General features: G+C 45.7%; 7 protein-coding genes across 11 annotated transcripts; 4 read left to right on the top strand and 3 right to left on the bottom strand.

Moving 5' to 3' along the window:
* Positions 1-149: 149 nt before the first annotated feature.
* LOC108614255 (gustatory receptor for sugar taste 64c-like) lies at positions 150-2,635 on the bottom strand. Its single transcript, XM_018008293.2, is given in 5 exon segments — positions 150-283; positions 334-600; positions 602-1,236; positions 1,300-1,494; positions 2,503-2,635. Coding segments are annotated over 5 exon segments (1,350 nt in total). The 3' UTR covers positions 150-163.
* On the bottom strand, positions 1,877-4,467 carry Gr64b (Gustatory receptor 64b). The gene is made up of 7 exons (XM_018008294.2): positions 4,350-4,467; positions 3,889-4,278; positions 3,676-3,836; positions 3,343-3,620; positions 3,125-3,290; positions 2,977-3,066; positions 1,877-2,917 (listed from the first exon to the last, which is right to left on the bottom strand). Exons 1-7 carry the CDS (start codon positions 4,387-4,389, stop codon positions 2,831-2,833), a joined length of 1,212 nt encoding a protein of 403 aa, XP_017863783.1. The 5' UTR covers positions 4,390-4,467; the 3' UTR covers positions 1,877-2,830.
* Positions 4,468-4,559: 92 nt separating this feature from the next.
* Gr64a (Gustatory receptor 64a) lies at positions 4,560-8,216 on the bottom strand. The gene is made up of 7 exons (XM_089466501.1): positions 6,985-8,216; positions 6,174-6,365; positions 5,907-6,101; positions 5,664-5,839; positions 5,049-5,329; positions 4,727-4,979; positions 4,560-4,668 (listed from the first exon to the last, which is right to left on the bottom strand). Exons 1-7 carry the CDS (start codon positions 7,154-7,156, stop codon positions 4,579-4,581), a joined length of 1,359 nt encoding a protein of 452 aa, XP_089322627.1. The 5' UTR covers positions 7,157-8,216; the 3' UTR covers positions 4,560-4,578.
* LOC108612431 (Gustatory receptor 61a) lies at positions 7,369-8,148 on the top strand. Its single transcript, XM_018005313.2, has 3 exons — positions 7,369-7,537; positions 7,595-7,786; positions 7,937-8,148. Exons 1-3 carry the CDS (start codon positions 7,369-7,371, stop codon positions 8,146-8,148), a joined length of 573 nt encoding a protein of 190 aa, XP_017860802.2.
* Positions 8,217-9,049: 833 nt separating the features above from the next.
* LOC149269463 (gustatory receptor for sugar taste 61a-like) lies at positions 9,050-9,846 on the top strand. The gene is made up of 3 exons (XM_089466502.1): positions 9,050-9,198; positions 9,259-9,511; positions 9,573-9,846. Exons 1-3 carry the CDS (start codon positions 9,077-9,079, stop codon positions 9,660-9,662), a joined length of 465 nt encoding a protein of 154 aa, XP_089322628.1. The 5' UTR covers positions 9,050-9,076; the 3' UTR covers positions 9,663-9,846.
* A 416-nt stretch (positions 9,847-10,262) lies between these two features.
* On the top strand, positions 10,263-19,743 carry Cep290 (Centrosomal protein 290kDa). 5 transcript variants are annotated; one of them, XM_089468776.1, is made up of 14 exons: positions 10,263-10,387; positions 11,998-13,223; positions 13,286-13,459; positions 13,523-13,933; positions 13,988-14,574; positions 14,631-14,869; positions 14,930-16,048; positions 16,111-16,264; positions 16,394-17,074; positions 17,134-17,757; positions 17,819-17,951; positions 18,015-19,048; positions 19,110-19,428; positions 19,487-19,743. In XM_089468776.1, exons 2-14 carry the CDS (start codon positions 12,930-12,932, stop codon positions 19,667-19,669), a joined length of 5,952 nt encoding a protein of 1,983 aa, XP_089324902.1. In that variant the 5' UTR covers positions 10,263-10,387; positions 11,998-12,929; the 3' UTR covers positions 19,670-19,743. The 5 variants fall into 5 exon arrangements, with proteins under 5 accessions (XP_089324902.1, XP_089324904.1, XP_017864223.1 ...); XM_089468778.1 differs by having other exon boundaries at positions 10,263-10,424; positions 12,459-13,223; XM_018008734.2 differs by having other exon boundaries at positions 10,263-10,424.
* A 160-nt stretch (positions 19,744-19,903) lies between these two features.
* On the top strand, positions 19,904-21,124 carry Dci (Dodecenoyl-CoA delta-isomerase). The gene is made up of 3 exons (XM_018008735.2): positions 19,904-20,088; positions 20,170-20,601; positions 20,655-21,124. Exons 2-3 carry the CDS (start codon positions 20,209-20,211, stop codon positions 21,042-21,044), a joined length of 783 nt encoding a protein of 260 aa, XP_017864224.1. The 5' UTR covers positions 19,904-20,088; positions 20,170-20,208; the 3' UTR covers positions 21,045-21,124.
* Positions 21,125-21,582: the final 458 nt, after the last annotated feature.

The following is a 21,582-nucleotide window of genomic DNA, read 5'->3' as shown; positions in this document are numbered from 1 at the left end:
GAAAGGTGGGTTTCTCTTTACTGCCAGCCCGGCCAAATGAATATCTGTTTGCCTATCTGTTTACAATCTGTGTGCAAATGGTAAACTGCGAATTGCAAATGGCAAATTGCAAATTGCTGTCGGTGACAGGCTTATAATTTATGTACAGCGATTTGGTGCACGACTATGAATAGAATATGCTCTTGGAGCCGCCAGCGCCTCGGCTGCAAATGCTCGTCTGCACCTCGGAGCCATTCATTTGATTGATTAGCACCAGCTCGTAGACCATCAGCGTGGCGGCCATCTGCAAGAGGGAGAGGTTAAATAAGGGCCAAAAGGCGGGGCAAAGCTCACCGAGAAAATGAGGCGTCTGGTTAAAAAGAAATACCCTTTTCCACTTAGGGCAAATCGGTTTGTCAATATGATCTCCTGTATCCGCCACAGCTCCAGGCACCAGTACTCCGTTGGTATTTCAAAAAGGGTGTACGATATCTGCCGAGCCTCTTGGGGAATCGAAGAGGCAGCAAACATCATGTTGGACACGCGAGCTATCACGTAAATTAGGCAGAACCAGAAGTACAGCTCATCCATGAAGCTGCCCCTCGCCCTGCACAAGGTCACGAAAATGGCTTATGAAATATTTGAAGACGAAGTACATGTTGTGGGAACAGGCGAGAACCACCATGCCAGAGAGTTCCTTGTCGTACAGCCTCAGCAAATCGCAAAGTTCCAGCAGATCGTAGCGCAGCTGCTCCCAGAACTCGCTGGGCATCGGCTGGGTGGAGTGGCGCCGTATGCGCCAGTGCATCTGCTGGAAGCGGAACTGCAGGCCGCGAGAGATCAGGGTCAGGAATATGTCCACGAAGTTCCACACGAAGGTCATGGCCAGAGTGGTCCACTCAATGAAGAGCGCCTGCGGCACATTGAAGTGAAATACCGAGAAGAGCTCCTGTCGCTCCCGCTGAAAGTAGTTCAGCCAGAAGTCCACGTCCAGCTTGCACTCGTGTATCTGCTGATAGTTGCCATACAGGGCGCTGCCCACGTACGTGAAGTGCTCGCAGAGGGCGGCCAGCAGCATGCCCACGCCCCAAAGGCGCAAGCGGCGTCCGAATTGCCGACCCAAATGGCAATCGTAGTCGGGCTGCAAGAAGACCAACTCGCACTGCGCAGTCCGCCGGATGAGGTACGGCCATCGATGCGACAGAGACAGGAAAATGGACAAACAGGCAATGCAAATCACGCTAAAGCTTAGAGAACCTAATGCGATTCGAAATGGTAAGATAGAGGCTATAGAGGATATAGGATTAATGTTAATCCTACCTATAGTGTAGATCTTCAGCCCCTGATCAATCACCACTTTAGAGGAGAGTCCGAGATCCATGATGGCAAAGGCCAATATGACGACACTGAGCACCAGAGACGCCGAAAACCAGCGAAAGCGTACATTCTCAGCGGGCGAGCTGGGCCAGACACCGGATACGGGAAACACGCCAAGAAACTGCGACAGAACCAGAACTAGGGAAGGCAATTGGTGAATATATTGAGTAATATTACGATTTATTATTATAATAATGTATAGACTATTATTAGGTATGTATGTTTTAAGAATCTTTTATTAGTAGAGCTAGGTAGTGCAATTGGAGAATATATAGAGTAATATTGCGAAATATAATTTTGGGAATATATAGATTATTATTATTATTATGTCTAAAAAATATTTTACTATTATTTATATTAGTTTAATTAATATATTCCATTTATTGTTATTGAATAAACTGCTTTATATTTACTCTTTTTTTTTCTTTTTAACTTAAATTGAATGACTTGAAATAATATATAAAGTACTATTATTTTATTTGGTTAAATAAAAAAAAAAATATCGTTCTCAAAATGTATGAAATATCTTTTTAAATATTATATTATTATTATATAAACTCCTATGAATTTAGTTTTTAAACACTGTGTCCTTATTTGGTTTTCAATTGTAACCACTTATTACTTGGCTTTTATTTAACAAAATTCAAAGCCCATTTCTGAATATCGTTACCTTACACCGTTCATGTAATATTGAAAATAATTAGATGCAAATATATTATTTGGAAATTATAAATTAAAGTGTTTTCGTTAAGAATACCTTTCTGGAGAGAGTACAATTAAGATTATATTTTAATTTAGATTTAGTATGCTCTAAATGAGATGTTCTCGTATTCCCTTTGACAATAATTTGATGATAGAAGAAAAAAACTAGGCAGATAAATTATTTGATATATTTGAATACACAAACAGTTCATATAATTTTCAGAGAGGACAGTGAGTGTTTCATTGATTTCTGAATTATCGTGAAATTCGTACTTTAGTTCTAGTGAATGAAGTTATTATATTGTAACTTGGTAGTACGTAGTAATTTGGTAGTATATATTATAAGAATGTGTCATGCCCATAGTTGATTAAACTAACCTTCAATTAAACACTTAGTATAAGCAGTATTTTATTTGAGTTCTAGTTCCATAGAGTGCTACTTACAGGGCCCAATGGCGTGCTGGAGAGTGTTTTTATTGCAGCTCTGTCGACGTTGCTCCATTTCTTGACTGTTTGCTGGACTGGCAAGTGGACATGCGAAAAGAGATTCGTTCAGCTCTGTGGCGATTGCAATCATCAAGCGAATGTGTGCAACGGGGCGTATGACGGATGTTTATTAATGTATTTGCTGTTAAGATCTGAATGGACAGGCATGACATTTCAAACTGCTTCTGAGTGTTTGCTAGCTTATCAATAATAGAAATCTCGTGGTACATTCTCTCAGTGGGGAAACCAAATAGGGAAAAGGACTGACAGCGAATTTGATTAAATTTCAGCAGTAGACGGTTTTTTGCCTTATTGTTGCCTGGTTAATGACATCCGATATCATGAGCTCATAAGTGATAATCGTTGTGGTCATCTGCGAAGCAAAGAGTCTGTAAGTCTACAGAAATTGGAATGAGCTACTCCTTCACTTACAGACAGAATGAGTTGCCGGGTCACATAGAAGAATCCATTGCCCGATAAGGCGGTCATATCGTTGCCTAGCTGTTCGCTGAAGCGCTGAACCTGTTCGCCGCCAAAAAACTATCAATGAAGAGGATTCGGGAAATGGTATTAAGATTACCTCTGGGGTCCACGCCTTTGAGGGCACATCGCGAAGGGCGGTAATGATTTTCTGCTCGAAATCGTTTATTGAGGAGGTGATAAATATGGTCAGAGTCGTGCGGATAATAGCAAAGATTAGCGAATACCAGAAGGCTACCATGACAATGAGATCCACACCGATATTTCTGTTTGCAAAGAAATAATAAGACTATCTTCAAAGATTCCTCATTAACTCACTTGAAAGTATTGAACAACTGAAAGCATATGAATGACATGTTATTGCCAAAGGCCAAGAGTATGAGAGGAGCTACAGCCGAGTCCAGCAGGCGCACTAGACGCTTCAGGGCCAAGTAATGCTGCCGCACCTCTGTCCAGAATATGGCAGGCATCACCTTGCGGTGCACGGCAGCAATGCGGCGGTGCAGCTGGTGGAAGCGCGCAGCCAGCCCGATGCCAATGCACATGAGGAAACAGTCGGTGAAGGAGCGCGGATAGGCAATGGTCTCATTGACCCACTGCAAGTAAACCATAAGTGAGTCCGCGCCACGCACTGCCACTCGAGAGATTCACCTCAAGCAGCGGCAGCAGCCAGACGTGGTAGGGGAGTACTCTGTAGAGATGCGGTCGTTCCCACTTGTAGATGCTCTCCAGGTAGCTGACATTAATGTTGCATTGCGTGCGCTCCAGATTGCTCAGGTGGAAGGAGTTGGCCAGCAGCAGGCAGTGCTCCACTGTAACAACAAATTGCTATACCTATGCGCATCTACTCCATCGCTAGCTCACCCAGTGCAGATGACATAACGAGACCCACAACAATATTGATGCGTCGCTTCATGTTGTACTCGCCGTAGAAGCGATAGGGCACGCTGAGGAAGAGCTGCTCCACGCGGTGCCAGTGGCGCATGATGCTGTGCCAGTTGAACGCCAACCTCCAGAAGAACAGGTGCTCCAGCAGGCACACGATGTAGAGCGCCAGCGAGCTGGACGTGTGGAAGTTGACGCCGACGCTGCTGACATAATTCAAGACGGCACCGAATTCGCACAGGTTGAGTAGGAAAATGGTGGCCGAGTAAATTACGCGTGGACTCCGCCAGTTGAATCGAATCTTGTTTACATCGACGGAGCGTATATTACTCACGGGCAGCAGAGCATAAGCCTGTGATATGAAGAGCACTGCGAAATGGGAAAATTAAACCACGCCTATCTCTGGCCAAGTCGCTGCCGCAGCAGGAGCAGGCGCCTACCTTGAGAGACAGCGCGATAGAACGTTTCACCCTGCGGCATGGCCGTTTACTGACTGTACACACTTTCCGCGAAAGCTTTAGGTGCAGGCAATGAGTGGAGGCGTATCTGGGTTTCCTTGTCTTTTTTTGAATTCAACAATTTAGCAGCTAGTATTTACAGTAATTGAAAGATAAATGTGGCCGACTGTCAGCCGGCATGACAAATCGTAATTGCTGTTGCCACTTCCATTCAAGCGCACAGGGGCAGCAAGCCCTTGCGGCGGTTGGGCTCGTCGAATTGCAGCAACACCAGCTCGTAGGTAACTATAGTGCCAGCCATCTGAATGGAAGGGCAGTTATTTAGAAATGGAAAATAAGCTAGTTCGCACTATACGCACCCCAAAGAGCAGCCTGCGGGTTAGGAAATAGAATTTCTTTCCTGACAAGGCAACGGTTTGCGTGGACATCTGGAATATGAGCCGCTCGACCTCCACGCACCAATTCTTGCTGGAGACGCGACGCAGCACGCTCAGCGCACTCTTCGACTCGTCGTTGATGGTGGCTGCCGTGAGGAACACGCAGGCCGTGCGACCCACCAGGTAGAGCATAGAGTACCAGAAGTAGACATAGTTGATGGGCCAGCGTAACTTACTAGACATATGAGAAGGGAGTAGAGTTTTGCTTTAACTCAGATCATATTATTAAAGCCCGATCACTCACTTGAATATGTTGAGCAGCTGACAGCACACGAAGTACAAATTGTTGGCGCAGGATAACAAAATGATGCTGGACAGAGCATTGTCCACGCGCTCCAGGAGCTCACACATGCGCACGTAGTGCTCGCGGATCTCCATGAATGTCGTCTCTGGCACACGATCCTCATGCTCCAGTCGGCAAATGCGCTTCGAAATCTGCTCGAAGCGATAGGCCAGTCCCCTACTGATCATCATGATGAATAGATCCATGTAGTTCCATATGAAAGTGCAGGTGCCATTTACCACCTGCAGGAAGTCAGAGAATGTAAGAATCCGTGTGATTCGGTCTGATGGCTAAGAGACTTTATGATAATACATTCTAAACACTCTACTTGAAAAGCGAACATCATTTGATAAAGGATATGGTTCTTACGCATTGCCTGAAAAATGCCTATATTATATTGATTCAGTCTATGATTAAGATGTCATTTATATCCTCAATTGGAAGCTATTTCATAAAACTCGAGATCTAGGTCTTATTTTACATTTTTTAATGTAATGATAATGATTTTAATAAATTTAATGTAATGATAATGATTTTAATTTTAATGCAATGATGAGGATTGTCCTCAAATCTTACCAAAACATAGATGCCGAAAAATCTAGTGTAGGGCAGTAGTATAAACACATAGTCGTAGTTCAATTTGATGTAATCATCAAAGGATACACCCATGGTTGCATTGTGATTTTCAGTACAGTAGTAGACGCGCTGCTTATAGCTGACAATGGCAGAGGACAGATACAAGCCATGCTCCACTGAAATGGGGAAAACAACGCATTATGAAGGAAATTTAAAGGAGCTGGCTCTTTATCTAAATCTCACCCAGCGACAGGGCTATTAGAATAAATGCAGGTTGTCGCACGCGCTGTGACAGGCTCCTCTTGAGCACCTCGTAGGGGGGCTTGGTGAAGATTAGCTCCAGGCGCGTCCAGTAGCGAATCAGAGGCGGCCAGCGGCGCGCCAAGTCGATGAACAGAATGCAGGCGCACTGCACACAGGTGAAGAACACCTGACCCACTAAACAACAGCGAAATGACATGAGTCTCTAGGTTAGTCCTCCTCCTCCTCCTCCCCTTTGCGAATACCAACCGAAATTCTTTGCTGTAACGCCTATGTTGAGCAGAAACTTCAGCATGCTTAGCGTTAGCACCGAGCTGGCCATCATGAAAATCACCGTCACAATCATCGGCACCGATTTGAAGCGGAAATGCACGTGCCGCGGACTTGCCCGCCTGATGCCTGTCAGTGGCATTACGGCAAAGCACTGACCCAGCAGCATGACTGTAAAATAAGAAAAAGGAAAACACAGTGAGGAACGGTGCCGCTACCGACTGCATAGTACTCATTCACACAACTGAAGACAAGTGACTCTAGCTCAAAAACATTTCAGTATTAAGGATTTTCACGCCCTAAACTAACAGAGGAGGTCAATAAAAAGTTATTCTTTGAGTTTGTCAAGTTTTAGTATTAAGTATGAGATACAGTTTTGAGCTAAGATGGATCTAATAAATTGTGTTTTTCTTGGTTTCCAATTAATTATCATGTCTTTGTATAATAGAATTTCTGAGATACCGAAAAAAGCATTTTCCGACTTGCTAATTCTATTTGGACAAGTCCAAAAATCTAAGCATTTAAACAGATGAAGATACCCACGAGTATATATTTCTGTAAATTAAACAGTATTAGGTTTGATTAATTAGTTGAAGACCTTGGAAATGGCAAAAACAATCCTAAAAGTTAAAGATCTAAAAGTTAAAGATCTATACAGCCTAATCTTAGCAATTCATCTCAGATACGGCATGAATTTTCATGCTATGCAGAGTATTTTGTTTCAGCGGATAAATATTTTACCATTGCACACAATATGCCTTTATATATATATAGATATAACGTTACTTACTGGGAGATGCTGCTCGATGAAATAAATCCAATTGAGTATAGTCCGTGCTTGTCTCACTCTTTATGATACCAAAGTCGAAATTGCCCTCATCTAAATTTTTATTCTGGGTGCCTTTAGCCATGGTTTTCGGGCGTAATTTCCAAGTGGCCTGTCCGTCCATGTCGCTGGCCATTTGAGCACTGACCCGGAGCGCCTGCGTCTATGCGGGCCTCAACCGGGAAATGTATTTTTAGAATTGCTGGTCACTCTGGCCAAGGGAAATTGCAGTTTAAAAGCGCAGTTAACACGCGCTGCGTGGGAGTTGGCTGTTGTAAACAATAATTAGGAGCTAATGAGAAAAGCACCTGTGCATTTTTATGGCGGTTGATTAGGCACTTAGTCAACATGCGGCACTCTGTGCTCAAACATCCGTTCGAATGGGATCGAAACGTTTTGAGGCTGTTGAAGGCGAAGCGGAGACAGCAACGCGCCGCAATTGAGAAAAAGTGGCGCTGCGCTGGCAACGCTGCGGACTTGGAGCAGCTGGACACATTCCATCGGGCCATACGGCCATGTGGGCATATTTTGCGACTTGAAAGAACTTCAGGAACTCACTCGGTTCTTCTTACAGATCTGTGCCTGGCCCAGGTGTTTGGCATGATGCCACTGGCAAATGTGCTCAGTCGTAGTCCTCACCTGGTTCAATTTCAGCTACGCTCCTATGCCACCTGTTTGTCAGGGGTGTTTCTTCTGCTAGGAGGCGTGAAAACCATGCGCTTAGCAACAAAACTTATTCAAGGCGGCCTGAATGCCAAGAGCATGGGTAAGTCACGACACCTCTGAGGAGGGACGGAGGGAAGCTGTAGCTACGATATCTTTCTCATAACGCTGCACTTTAATTTTATAATATGTAATATATGTAAAAGACAGTTTAGGAGTCAATCTTACTTAATGAATTTCAATTCTTCTACAGTGAGCGTCGTCTTCTTTACGAGCGGAATGGTAATCTGCGTGAGCTTCATTTCTTTGGCGCGCGGCTGGTCTCGTCTGATTGTGCCCTGGACCGGCATAGACATTATAATGCTCTTTCCGCCATATGCAAAAATGAAACATAGTCTTCGACGGAAGCTGCTTCTCGCTGGATGTTCGCTGGGATGTTTGACACTGAGTAAGCCCCTAACCTAGAGTACTAAGGACTTCTTTAAGATTTTGATGTGTTTTTCATAGTTGAGCATTGGCTGTATTATGCATCGAGCTATTCTAATTTTCGAATACAAATTTTGAGATGTCAACCCAATGTAACTCAGATAACCTTTAAGGAGTACATGATGAAGGAATTCGCCGATATTTTCGAATTGGTGCCCTACAATTCCATCTTTATATTCTATGCCTTTGTATGTCGGACTCAAGTTGAATCACTCAAATGATACTAATGAGAAGTGTTTGTTCACAGTTTCTGAATGGCACCTTCACTTTCATCTGCAACTTCATGGATACGTTTATAATTTTGATAAGCCTTGGCTTATCCCAACGGTTTCAACAGATGGCCACGCGTGTTTTAGATGCCGTTGAACGGGTAAGACCTGACCCTTTTTATACATATTTGTTCACCAAAAATAGCATTATATTTACTTCAAGGTAGCCATGGTAGACCTTATACAAAAATATATTTATATTATTAATCAATGCGATCAACCATTCATCATTCATGTCCGTCCGTCCGCCCATATGAACGCAACGATTTCATAAACCAAAACCCTAGAGTCTTGACATTAAATAATAATCTTCTTATAGGAAATTCGATAAGTCTTAGAATCGATAAAAATCGATACTTTGATTTCAATTCTGAATGTTTGTTTGAATAGCATTAGAGCTGGAGACTATATTGTACAGGGTCCTTCCTTATTTTGTATATGTCTGATGTTGGCTTCCCTTTTTAGCCTCCTCACACAAATTCAAATACTAGAGACTTGTTGTCATAGTGAAACACATATTCAAGCCCCAGCATCAGGGTTCAGGGTCACTCCTACTTGGGCAGTCACGGGTAGAGTAATCTTATTATATCTTTCATTTCTCACAGTATGTGCCTGATGCCGAATGGAATGAAATCCGCATGCATCACATTCTCTTGTGTGAACTCATGGATTTGGTTGAGGCTAATATGTCGAATATCGTTTTGATCTCCTGCTTGAGCAACATCTACTTTATATGCAATAAGCTGCTGACCATATTTACGTAAGGGCTTACAGTTACTCTAAAAAGTATTTAGTTAATATTTATTTACTTGGCTTATAGTAAGCTCCATTACCCCATCAACTATGCCTACTACTGGTACAGTTTGCTCTATTTGCTGAGTCGCACCTGCGCCGTGTTCATCTGCGCCTCCAAAATTAACGAAGCTTCGTTGCTGCCTCTAAGGGCCCTTTCCATGGTGCCAAGTGACCACTGGACCGAGGAAGTGCAGCGCTTCAGCCATCAGCTGGGCAGTCAGTACATAGGACTCTCCGGCTTGGGTCTGTTTCATCTGACGCGCAGGAGCCTCTTTGGTGTGAGTGTTGGCCTTGCTTTCCTTTACAAATATACGTAGAACAAAGTAAGATCTATTGTAGATGATGACGACATTGGTCTACTATGAGTTTATGCTATTGCAATTGGATGCCAAGAACAACAAGGATGATCTAGCCAGTCTGTGTGGGTGAATGCGCGCTGATTAGATATGAGAACAACGTTACACTAGACGGAAAATTTACTACAAACAGAAAAGAATGCTAATTGTTTAAGAGCTCTTCATTAAAGGTTAACAATAAATTATTTCATTTGAATCTGTTTAAACTATTTCCGTTAATGTTTATCCATGTAATAATTTTACTATCGAATGTCTTGTTCTCTAGGAAATTGTCTCAATGGCCGATTCACAAATATGTGCAGAGACAGGCTAATATCAAAACAATTTTTAGCAGTGATATGTTCTAAGTTTTATGTTATTAGTTCCAAGTACTTCAACTTATTTTGAGTCAAGTTTGATTTTAATTATCTATAATTATAACTATTGTTATTTTTTCTTTTCAAATTGTTGACTTAGCTTTACTTCACCAAAGTTAAGTAGTTTTCATTTCTTTTAATAATTTAATAATAATAATGTACCAATTTGATATTCTGCTATTATAACTATGTGTTAAAATGAGTTAAAGAGAATATTCAGAGCACTTACTAAGAGAGATTAAAAATTATATATTGTCTCATTAAGAGATTCAGGCAGTATAAATACAGCTGTCTATTCAAGTTCTGTCTCATTTGAAGCTGCATGGCGAGCATGGTAAAGGTCGAAGTCTTGAAGTATATGGGACAAGTGTTAAAATGTGTTTCTACAAGTATAGCCACATATAAGACTATTCGGTGTTATATCATTGTGAATGAATCATGAGTGAGTACATGTGTATACAAAGCGGGCGCGTGAGTAGGTATGTACAAAAATATATATATCACATAAATTAAGTCATTTATTTAAGGCACAGCCACATCACTCCGCAGCTAAGTTAACAATTGAAGTTATAATTATAATTCTTGAACTATTGACCAGATGCATGTGAAGCTTGTGGAGGTCTGGCAATAAAGGCACCAACTGTATTTACATGAATAATATGAAAACAATATGTTAGGCTAATTGCAAATTTTGCTCTTTGTTCACTTGGTCACGCCCATAAGGGGCGTTAAATATCATTTCAAGGTGATTCGCAGATAATTGACAGAACCGACGGAGTTAAGCAGTTCTAACTGTCATATAATGGATTTCTATACTCATTCACGAAAGCGAAATGAGTATATTGGTTTTGTGCAATGTCCGTCATGCTGTCCGTCCGTCTGTCCGTATGAACGTAGTTTATTTATTATTTGTGTATATCTCCGATTTGTAAAGTGTTAAAATCCCCACTAGGGGCGTAGCAAATTGAGAAATGTATTTCCCATTATGCCAGAAGCCATACCAATTCAAGAGCTAGAAAGCTGAAATTTGGAATGTAGATTCGTATTGAACACCAAAGTCAACAAGCTATGGGGAATATTTCTACGCCCATTGGGGGCGTGGCAAATCGGATAAAACTGTATCTCCTGAAAACTGAATGTTAAATGAGCTTATGTTATGATTCTATAAAGATTGACGCCCCCACTAGGGGCGTGGCAAATCGGACCTGAAGATATAGTGATTTTTGATGCTGAAATTTGGTATATATACTCTGACCAGCGAAGACCAAAGAGCTATGGCAGATATATGTCCGCCCATAGGGGCGTGGCAAGCCGCAAAAGTGTATAAGAGGTAGATGGGTAAGAAGTTTGGATAGCAGAGTTACAAGTTACCTCTTCTATCGATGAACCAAAAATAATTGTTACGCCTTTTTGGGGGCGTGGCATATCGAAAAATACACTCTAATTTTCACATTTTTTCAGAGTAAGCATTCAAATTTTTCAGCTAGCCTACCGTTAGCTCGTTCTAAGGACTGCCATAAAATGAGGCGTCTACGCCTATTAGGGGCGGGAAAAAATTCATTTTCTACATTATTAGAGCTAAACTTAGCTACTAAACTGCTGATGGGGTGTGAATAAGTATTTTGCAGTTGGTAACGCCCGACTGCAAAGTTCTTATTTGTTAAAGTTTCCTAATGTATTCATCTGGATTCGCCATAGGAGGAATCGGTCTATAGATATAAATATATATGGGTATTATTTGAGCCCAATTTCTAGTGTTAATGTTAGAAATAATGTATTGATTGATATTATATACATTATTATATATAATTATTAGGTATAATTATTATATCATTTTAATTTGCATTATAATATTTTCATTACACATTCGTATGATCCAATTCGATTATTTAGCGAAGGGCTATAGCAATGTGTCATGTTTACAACAAAGAACAATTTTCTTTATCTTTATATTCTTACATTCGACGAAATTCTGAAATGAAAACTCAGTCTTTTCGGTTTAGATAATATTTCAGAGTAAAACAGGAAAAGTTAACCTTTAAGTATTTTCAGCAACGGATCTAAACAAATTTGCGATATTCCAACATAGATGACTGAAAAATTTAATGATTGCAGAAAAGCAATCGAGACGTTTGCTGATAATTGGCATGTAAAGTAATATTTCATTTTTTGGGCTTTGCGGGCAAGTGCGACTGTTCACATAGGGCGGGAATCCACAAATTGGGGGTAACCGAAGTCGCTTGCCATTAGTTTCAATTATATGAATGGACAAATGTAAATCTGACAACTGTACAGCTATTGTTACGCCAACTCAACGACCTGTCATACAGAAAGAGAAAGAGAGAGAGGGAGTGAGCAGAGAGAGCGCTCAGACGTCGATGAGCAAAGGAAATGTCTGGACTGTAAGTTTACAGTTCGAAATGGTTTTTCAATTCACGGTTCGCATTGACAGTGACACTGACACTGACGCTTTGCCAATTAACACTTTCCTGGTTACCTGCAATTGTTTATAGCCGCGACGCGGCCCCAAGGGGGCAATGCCCATTCGTAGGAGCAATTATCCTGTCAAAAAACTTTGTGTGCGAGTGTGTGTGCGTGTGTGTAAAGCAACCGAAGCTGGTAGCAAAACAAAATGCCAACAAAAACAAACGCGGGTGGCTACAGAAGCGGCGGCAGTGCCGTTTCCGCTTCACTTCCAGCACGTGAATCAGGGAACAACCCCCGAGAGTCCGAGCCAAATCCGAACGAGAAGCCACAGCCACAGCCAGAGCCCGAGCCAGAGCTGGTGTGTTTTGACCCAGCTGTCATGGCAACAGCTGAGCCCAAGCAAATCGAGCTAGGATAATGAAAAGTGAGCACGGTGAGCACTGTGAGCACTTTGTGGCAAATCGAATCGAAAAATTTTCATTCGCTCAGAACGCAACAAACCGCCAAAACGCACGCAAGCTGTACGGGACGCGAATCGGAATTAGGCATGAGCCAGCATGGAGATACCAGAGACCGTATCTGTGCGAAAGTTCCGCGAGTTCACCCCGCGACAGAAGCATGAGCTGTATGAGACGCTACTGGAGCTGACAGACTCGATAGAGGAGCTGCCCAAGAAGTCGCTGCGCAAGACGCTGGAGCTGACGCTGGCCGTATTGGAGTACAAGGGGCAGCTGGCGCAGAAGTTTGAGCAGAGCGACGAGAAGCGCCTGCAGGATGAGAACGAGAAGCTGAAACGCATGGTGCAGAAGCTAGAGAACGAACGCGACGGACTGAAGAACAAGAACAAGGAGGTAAGTGCTCACTCAATCTCAGTCTGTTGGCCTAATCGAAAATATATTTGTTCAACCAAAAGCTGGCCGCGGAGATCAAGCAGCAGCAGGAGCAGCTGAGGCAGGCGGCGCAGCAGGCGGACGTCAGCGACAAGGACTCGTCAGATCCACTTTCCGAGCTGGACAAGCAGGAGCACCTGCTGCATAACATCGAGACGAAGAACAAGCATATCAAGAGGCTTCTACGAGAAATCGACGTATGAGACTCACTCGACCTTCAGCCAAAGCATTTCCAATTAACAGCCTTTTTTTCTTTGCAGACGCTGCAGAACCAGAACATCGCCCAGTCGAAGACCATTGTGCTGCACGAGCAGGAGCTGCAGCAGATAAGGGCCAATCTGCAGCAGCTCTCGCAGGACATCACGAAGGTGGAGCAGGATCGCAAGTCGCTAATGCAGCGGGAGCAGCAGCAGAGCCTGGAAATTGCACGTCTCGAGGGCAACGTCACTTTCCTTGAGGAGGAGCGCGAGAAGCAGGATCTGGAAATGCGTCAGTTTCTGGATAAGTATGAAAATCAAGTGGTCAGCTGGAGGCAGCAGCTGGACAAGAAGGACAAAGAACTGGAGCAGATGCGCAAGAAGTTAGAGCAGACTACGTCAGGGCAGAGCACGTCGGACTCCACGTCCAGCAGTAAGCAGAGTCCCCGGCAGGAGGAAACTCATCTAAGACATGTGAGTGCTCAAATTTTACACAAGTCTCAGCTAAGACTCTCAATTAATTTTCAGCTGCTGGAGCTACGTGAGCAACGGATTGAATCTCTAGAGGGCCAACTGAAATCGATGTCGGATGAGATGGTCACATCCACGAAGGTAATGAATCAGCTGCGCGAGCAACACGAGAGCAAGAAGAATCCCCAGGAGCCAAACGCCTGCTGCAAGCTGATCGAGGAGCGTCTGCGCGCCGCCAATGCACGCTTGAAGCAGCTCTCGGAGCTGCTCGACAGCACCGAGCAGGACAACGTGCTCAAGGCCAAGCAGGCATTGCACGCTCTGAACGCTCTGGAGGCCTATAAGCGTGGAGAGGATGGCCTCGTGCCGGCACTGCGCCGCTGCTCGGAGCTCGAGCAGAAGCTCGCCGAACGGGACAAGCGGCTGCGCAACTACACCCAAGAGCTGAACGCCATGCACGAGCTGGAGCAGGAGAACTCCGTGCTGCGCCGGCGGCTCAACATACCTGACGACGTGGTTGTCCTCTCCAAGCAAGTGCGCGCCAAACAGCGCAACAAGGACAAGCAAATCGAGAGGCTTACACTGAAGCTGCGCACCTCCGAGGAGCTGCGGCTGCAGCTGAAGCTGGACAAGTGTGAGCTGAGGTGAGTTTGTAGAGATCATTGATTCCTAGTCCAAGTACTCAAAGAGCAATTTTCAGGCGCAAGCTGCTCGAGCTGCAGAACGGTGAGCCCCAAGCTATGGATGATTCTTTGCATCAACCCAGTGAGGTTGGGGAGCTGCCTCCGAGTGCTCCGCTGGAAAGCTCGCCACGGCGCGGACAAGGCGACGGCGCTGCTAGTTCCGAGCTGCAGACCAAATATGAAGATGTGCTCGCTGAGAACGAAACTCTGCGCATGGGCATGTACGAGATTCTGGAGAAGCTGCGGGAATACGATGGTACGTCGAGTGGAGTCGTGCCAAGTCCTTTGAATAACTGTTAAAACTGTTTTGTTGTAGCTACCTCGGAGCACATCACTATAGACTCCGAGCTGCTGCGGCGTCTTATCGAGGCGCTGCCCAGCGGAGCCGGCGTTCCGCATCTGCACAGTCAGTTGCAGGAGCTGAGGGCGCGCGAGGGGGCGCTGTGCCAGCTCCTGCATAACAATGCCAGCGATTCGGAAACGGGCGAGTTGTCCTCGGTGCAGAGCATGCGGGATGTGTCGGATATGAACGAGGAGCAGGCAAGTTTCGTGGTCATCGATTCGGCCACGCGACCAACCACACCGACTGACGCAACCGAGGGATTGCAGCTGCCCGTCATCACTGAGCAGGAGCTGGACCCGGAGCCGGAGCCGCAACCGAATGTGGAAGCGGAATCGGGGACAGAGCCTGAGCAGCCCAGGCCTGGAACAGCGGAACTGGCTGAGCTGACAATTCTTCGCAAGCATTATGAAGAGTTGCGCCTGCACATGGCCTCGGATGGCAACGAGCTGATGCGGTACACCCAAGAGCTTCACGAGCAGCTGATTGCCCTGGAGAAGCAGCTGCAAGAGCAGAAGAGTTCCTATGCCTACATGCGCGAGGATTACGATCAACTGCTGACGGCGCAGAAGCGGCAGGAGCTACGCCACATTGAGAACACAGCGAGTCTGCAAAACCAATTGGAGCAGCTCAAGACGGAGCTGGCTTCCAAGAGTGATCAGCTGACCAGAGTGCAGCGCACGCACCTCTGTACGGCTGAGGAACGACTCCAGCTAGAGCAGCGCATTGCCACGCTCAGCATGCAGCTGGCGCAGGCCACGGATCAGCTGATGAGCGAGCTGAAGATTGAGGAAGCCTCTGCGGATTACGGCATCATCGACGACAACTACCAGTTGGACTATATAACGGCCGCGGAGTTCGAGAAGCAGCGACACACGCTAGACACGTGGGCGACGCAGCAGGCGGAGCTGCAGCGCGAGAATAAACAACTCGAGGGCCTCCTGCAGGTGGCCAACGGCCAGATACAATCGCAGCAGAAGCTGCTCAACGAGATCACCGATAATCACATCAGCCTGCGCCATCTCGTGGCGGATCTGCAGAGCAGCTCCACTGACAAGCTGTTGCTGGCCAAGATGCAGCGCGATTTGGACATAGGTGGGTGACACTTGGCATTAGTTTTGGCGATTTAAACTTATCTCATTCTAATGTTGCTTCAGCCAAGGCGGATACGGCGCGCTTGGACCTGGAGCGCAAGCGTTTGCAGCAGGAAGTGGATAATCTGAGTACCCAGCTGCAGGCAGCGGAACGCCTGGCGAGCCAGATGCAACAGGACTTCCAACTGGAACGAAGCAATAGCGACATTAAACAGAAGTAAGTACAGTTGCAGACAAACCTGCTATGACCAGCCTGCCTGCTGAGTCAAGAGTTCCCAATAAGTCGATCGCCGTTCGAGAAACTTGGTTTGGATGTGGCTTAAATTTTATACTCCTTGTCTTACAGGTTTCTGCAGCGTTCGCTGTTTACACTCAAGGAGAAATATGCCAAATTTACACCCCTGATCTTCCTTAACAATTTTGTGTTCTCTTATCAAAAACTAAATCAACGACTGATGGAGCAGCAGCAGGTGGAGCAATCGGGGGAGAGTGCTGCGCTGGTCGAGCATGTGATGCAAGTGGTGCAGGCCAAACTGGCGCCCAACGAGGAGAATTCGCAGCAGTTGATCAAGCTCATCAAGTCGGAGACACAGTCCCGGCTACTGGAGCAGCGGTGCGAGAGTCTGCAGGCCAGGCAGTCCGAGCTTCAGCAGGAGTTGAGTGAGCTGCGCTTGCAACAAGCTGCAGAGTCGGAGCATTGGCAGACGATCGAGGCGCTGTTTGCGGAGCCAAGGGGCGAGGGCAAGGCATCCACTCTCGTGGATGTGGCCACCAATACGGAGGCGGCAGCACCAGTGCCCGCCATGCGTCGCACGGCGCAGCTCATCGACAGACAATCGTCGCCCATTGGGTCCCCGAAGAGGCGGCTATCGAACCACGACACCACAACCCAGACAGAGCGCACCACAAAGCAGCTGCTGGAGACAGCTGTTCAAACCAATGGCTGCAGACCGCGCCAGAAGCAACCGCAGCAGCACCAAGCCGTGCAGACGGCGCAGGATGAGGAGCTGCTGCAAGTGCGGGCAGAGTAAGTAATTTATAGTAGAGGATCAGATTTTCGATTTGCTGCTTTCCCCTTTTTCGTAGGCTACTGGCAGCAAACAAACGTGTGGAGCAGCTGGGCCAGCAGCTGGAGACGACCAACAGCCGCAGGGAGTCGGATAGTCAGCACAGCGGCATCGTGGAGAAGACCATCCTGTCGTTCCACACTTTGCTGATGGAGAAAGATCAGTCCATTCAAAAGTACCAGGATCTGCTGCAAACGGAAAGGGAACAAGGTCAGCAACTGGCCACGAAGCTAGCGACCGAGAAAGAGACGCTCAAGGCCACGGTTACGAATTTGAATTTCAACATTAAGACCAAAGATCTGGAAGTCCTGGATCTGAAGGCTAAGTTGGAGCTGCACAGGTCGCCAACTCATGTCAATGTCCAGGCAAATGAGGCTTCGCTTGATCTGACGGATGAGAGGATTGAGGAAATGTTTGAGCGCAGCTCCGTGGATAGAGGCACTCAACAGCAGGATCAGTCAGAGGAGGATGTGGATGCGGGGCTTGCCGACGAAGCAGCCGGAGAGCGGGAGAAACAGGATACCGAAGAGCTAAAAGAACTGCCCACACTGCACAAGCAAATCAAGGAGCTCAAGGACAAACTGAGCTACTACGAGCACAATCTGGTCACGCGTGAGGAGGAGGTGGAGATACTGAGGGAGAAGTAAGCTTATTAAGGGAAAGTATTCCAAAATATTTACATCTAATCACAATTTACTCAACAGACTGAAGCTCTGCCAGGATCGGGAGAAGTGTATGGATAGCAGCAGCAGTCCGGAGCTGGAGCAAATGCGCGTCTTCCTAGAGGAAAAGGACAAGCACATTCGCGACCTCATGGACACCCTGAAGAACTTCCATGTTTGTATTGTTGTGGACACTTCAAATGAGGAGATTCACTTAACATTTATCCCTCTCCAACAGGACGATCAACAGCGCTACATTAACGACACATCCAACTATTCGGCTGACCAGATTGCCAAGCTGGCTGCCGACCTGAATCGCACCGAGGCCACCAACAAGATCTATCACACCCAAATGGAGGCACTGCGTCGCCAGCTGGCCAATGTTACGCAGCGCGAGAAGCAGGCGCGCGACTTGACCCAGTCGCTCCGCCAGCAGCTGCTCAAGCGTCCGGTGGTGTCCATCAAGACGGAGCTGAATGCTCGCGTGAAAAACGAGAATCTGCAGAAGCGGATCCAGCAGCTCGAGCTGGATCTGGATGAGTCGCGGGCCCAGCTGCAGCGCCAGCAGACGCTTCTGGACGCCAAGCGCACGCGTAGCGCTAACGAGGTGGGTCTTTGGGAGAAGCAGAAGCGATGGCAGCAACAGGCCGAGAAGCTCAAGAGCAAACTGGAGGAGACGGAACTTGCCCTGGAGAAGACACGCACACTGCTCCAGGCGGCACGCACGACAATCGCTCGTCTCGAGAAAGACAAGCATTTGCTCGAGTCGAAGGTGGGCAAGGCTGGAGCAAGCGGAGGCAATCCGGCGACCACAGCGACTAGTGCAGGTGCCCATAACGTCTTGAAGTGTTGTCGCGCACCGTCCTGCCCGAATCTGCATCACGTGGGCGCCGCAAAGTTCACGCCCTCGCCGTCGGAGAGTCCAGAAACGTATACGGGGCCCAGCAGTGAGTGCAGCTCGCCGGCTCACAATCAATCCCAGCCGAACTCCACACACCACAGCTTCTATGAGCAAGGACAGACGGAGTTGATAGAGGCTCTCAAGGCTCGGATCGAGATGCAGCAGCGCAAGATCATTGCCATGGAACTGGAGGGGCGTGGCAGCAATGCGTTGACAACCGAACTGGAGAAGCTGCAGGAACGCCTCCAGGCGGTCGAGGCGCAAAACATTCGCCTCGAAGCGCGAAATTTGCAATTGCAGCTGGATTCGGATCTTTTGCGACAGGGCGACAGAAGCGATCGCTTACAAAAGCGCATCAAACATCTGGAGGAGTAAGTGATGTCTGCTTATCCTTCTCCTGAAATCTACTGACTAAGCTACTTACTCCTATAGCTATATCCTTGCACTCAAGGAGGAAATGGCGCGCAACGAGTCGCGTCGAGACTTGTGCAAATGCAGCGGACTGAAGGTCAGCACTAATCACGGTCAGTCCGCGGAGCATACTATTCTTTCGCTGCGTAACTTGGTGGAAAAGCTGCGTTCAGAGAACAAGTTCCTCAAAGATGGCCGCACCTCCACGGAGTCGCGTGGCTCCACTGACTCACTGTCTGCATCCGCGGAACTAGCTCGGCTTCAGCAGATGCATGCGGATGCTTTGGAGAAAATCACTGCACTTCAGCAGGAGGTTGGACATCGCAGCAGTGATGGAAAGGTAGAGTCGAAAACTCAGAAGAAAAACACTACAGATTAATTCATATTTTTTAATTTAGGATGAGGAACTAAAGTACATTAAGGAGCAGCTCATGAAGAAGACACAACTGCTGCAAAAGGCAAAAGTTCTGCTGACGCGCGCTGCGGCCAAGGAGAAGGTGCTGAGAGAACAGATCGCTGCATGGAAGCGTAAATGCTCTGAGCTACAGAATGTGCCCGTTATCGATGAAATTAGCGAGTAGATTTTGTTTAACTAAAATTTTGTATAAAACTAAACGAAAGCGCGTTAAAGGCTAGTAAAAACGTTTCAAATTCACACATTTCCTCTTTCATGGCGTTGCCGTACTGAGAAATTAAAGTTATTTGAGGCTAAGCTGTGACGTCAGAGAACTCACAGTGGTTACATTAGCCAATCGATTATCATAAGCCGGTACACGTTATAAAATTCATATTCCTCTGGTGTTGCCGGACAGCGAATTTCAACAATTTGACGTCAGCCGACGCACTTTTGCTCTTAGTTCACATCATTCAAATAAGATTACCTAATTTACCTTGTATACCATTGTAATTGGACGCAGCACAAAAGAACGAAGATTATATTCATAAAAGTGGACTTCGCTCGACGCTGTGACCACAATGGGAAAGTACTGAGATACTGAAGGTATTTGAATCAGGCTGGCATACATTTATTAAAGAATTCAATTCAAATTGTTTAATAATCGTGATAATTCACATATTACAGTGGATTTGTACACTACAAACTATATAAACCCATACCAAAATGCCTTATGAGGATTTTAAGCAGTTGCTTGTCCAGAAAGAGGACAAAATTCTGATCATAAAATTCAATAATCCTCGCAAGAAGAATTGCATCAATTACAATGGATACAAGGAGTTAAGCCGTGTCTTGACAGCCGTTAACCAGGACGAGTCCATTTCAATCGTCGTGATTACCGGCGTGGGAAGCTTCTTTACGGCTGGCAACGATTTGTCCCAGAAATCCGAGATTAGCGACATGGATGCTTATTTTAAGGAGACCAACGATATATTCAAATCCATGGTCTGCAGCTTCCTGAATTGCACTAAGCTTATTTTCACACTGGTCAATGGCCCGGCCATTGGAATCGGCTGTACCCTTGTGGGACTCAGCGATGTGGCTTGGTGCGCCGAAGAGGTAAGCAATAGGTCGGCCAAATTAAAGTATGCTACAGCAACTTTCTCATGTAGGCCTATTTCGCGACACCTTTCAGTAAACTGGGTCTGGTGCCAGAGGCCTGCTCTAGCTTCACCTTTCCCTTGATCATGGGTCGTTCGAAGGCCACAGAGATGCTGGTGCTTAACGAGAAATTGAGTGCCCAGGAGGCATACCATTTTAATTTCGTGTCGCGCATCTTCAAGTTACATGAATTGGATTCTGTGGTGTGGCCAAAGATTCGCGAATATGCCGAGCTGCCGCCCAACTCGATGCGGGAATGCAAGCGCTTGATTCAGTTGTCCTCGCGGGAAAGTCTTCTTCGAGCCAATGATGCAGAGTGCGAAGCACTGCTAAAACGGTTCTACGACAATGAATGCATACAGGCCATCATTGATTTTGCTATGCGCAAGTCAAAGCTTTAATTTAGGGGTTCCATTTCAATTGTTATTCATGGTTTTATCTAACAAAATTATGATTTAACAATTAAAGCAAAATCAATTAATTTACAGTGTAGCAGGTTTTATGTTCTGATTGCAGCCAAATTTGACATAGTTATACGCCGTATACGGTCACACTGTGAATGGACTTCAAAGCTATATATATATATAAATTAAATTCATAAAGAAATATTTGTGAAAGGCATTAATAAAGTCAAACAACGTAAAAACAAAATAGAACGAATATATTTCTAATGCTATTTGTGTTTACCGATTATATTCATATTTTTAATACTACAGGTTCTATCGATAGGTTCGTACACTTCGTGCTTCTGTTATGTGACTGTTATTAACGGACCTCCAATCGATATCAGTTTGAAGCCAATTGGCAGATGTAAATTATAAATGAGATGTAATTTTGTCATACAACAAGATATTAGAATATTTAAAAAATCAGTTATAAGCATGTTTGGACTTTTGGTGATGTGAAGCTTTTAGTGCTTACACTGTTAGTAATTGCAGA

Source organism: Drosophila arizonae, chromosome 4 (genome assembly GCF_054131065.1).
Source record: "Drosophila arizonae isolate 15081-1271.41 chromosome 4, UAZ_ARI_1.0, whole genome shotgun sequence".
In the NCBI taxonomy this organism is placed as follows: domain Eukaryota; kingdom Metazoa; phylum Arthropoda; class Insecta; order Diptera; family Drosophilidae; genus Drosophila; species Drosophila arizonae.
The sequence above is the reverse complement of the archived record's forward strand: the minus strand, read 5'-3'. Positions and strand labels throughout refer to the sequence as shown.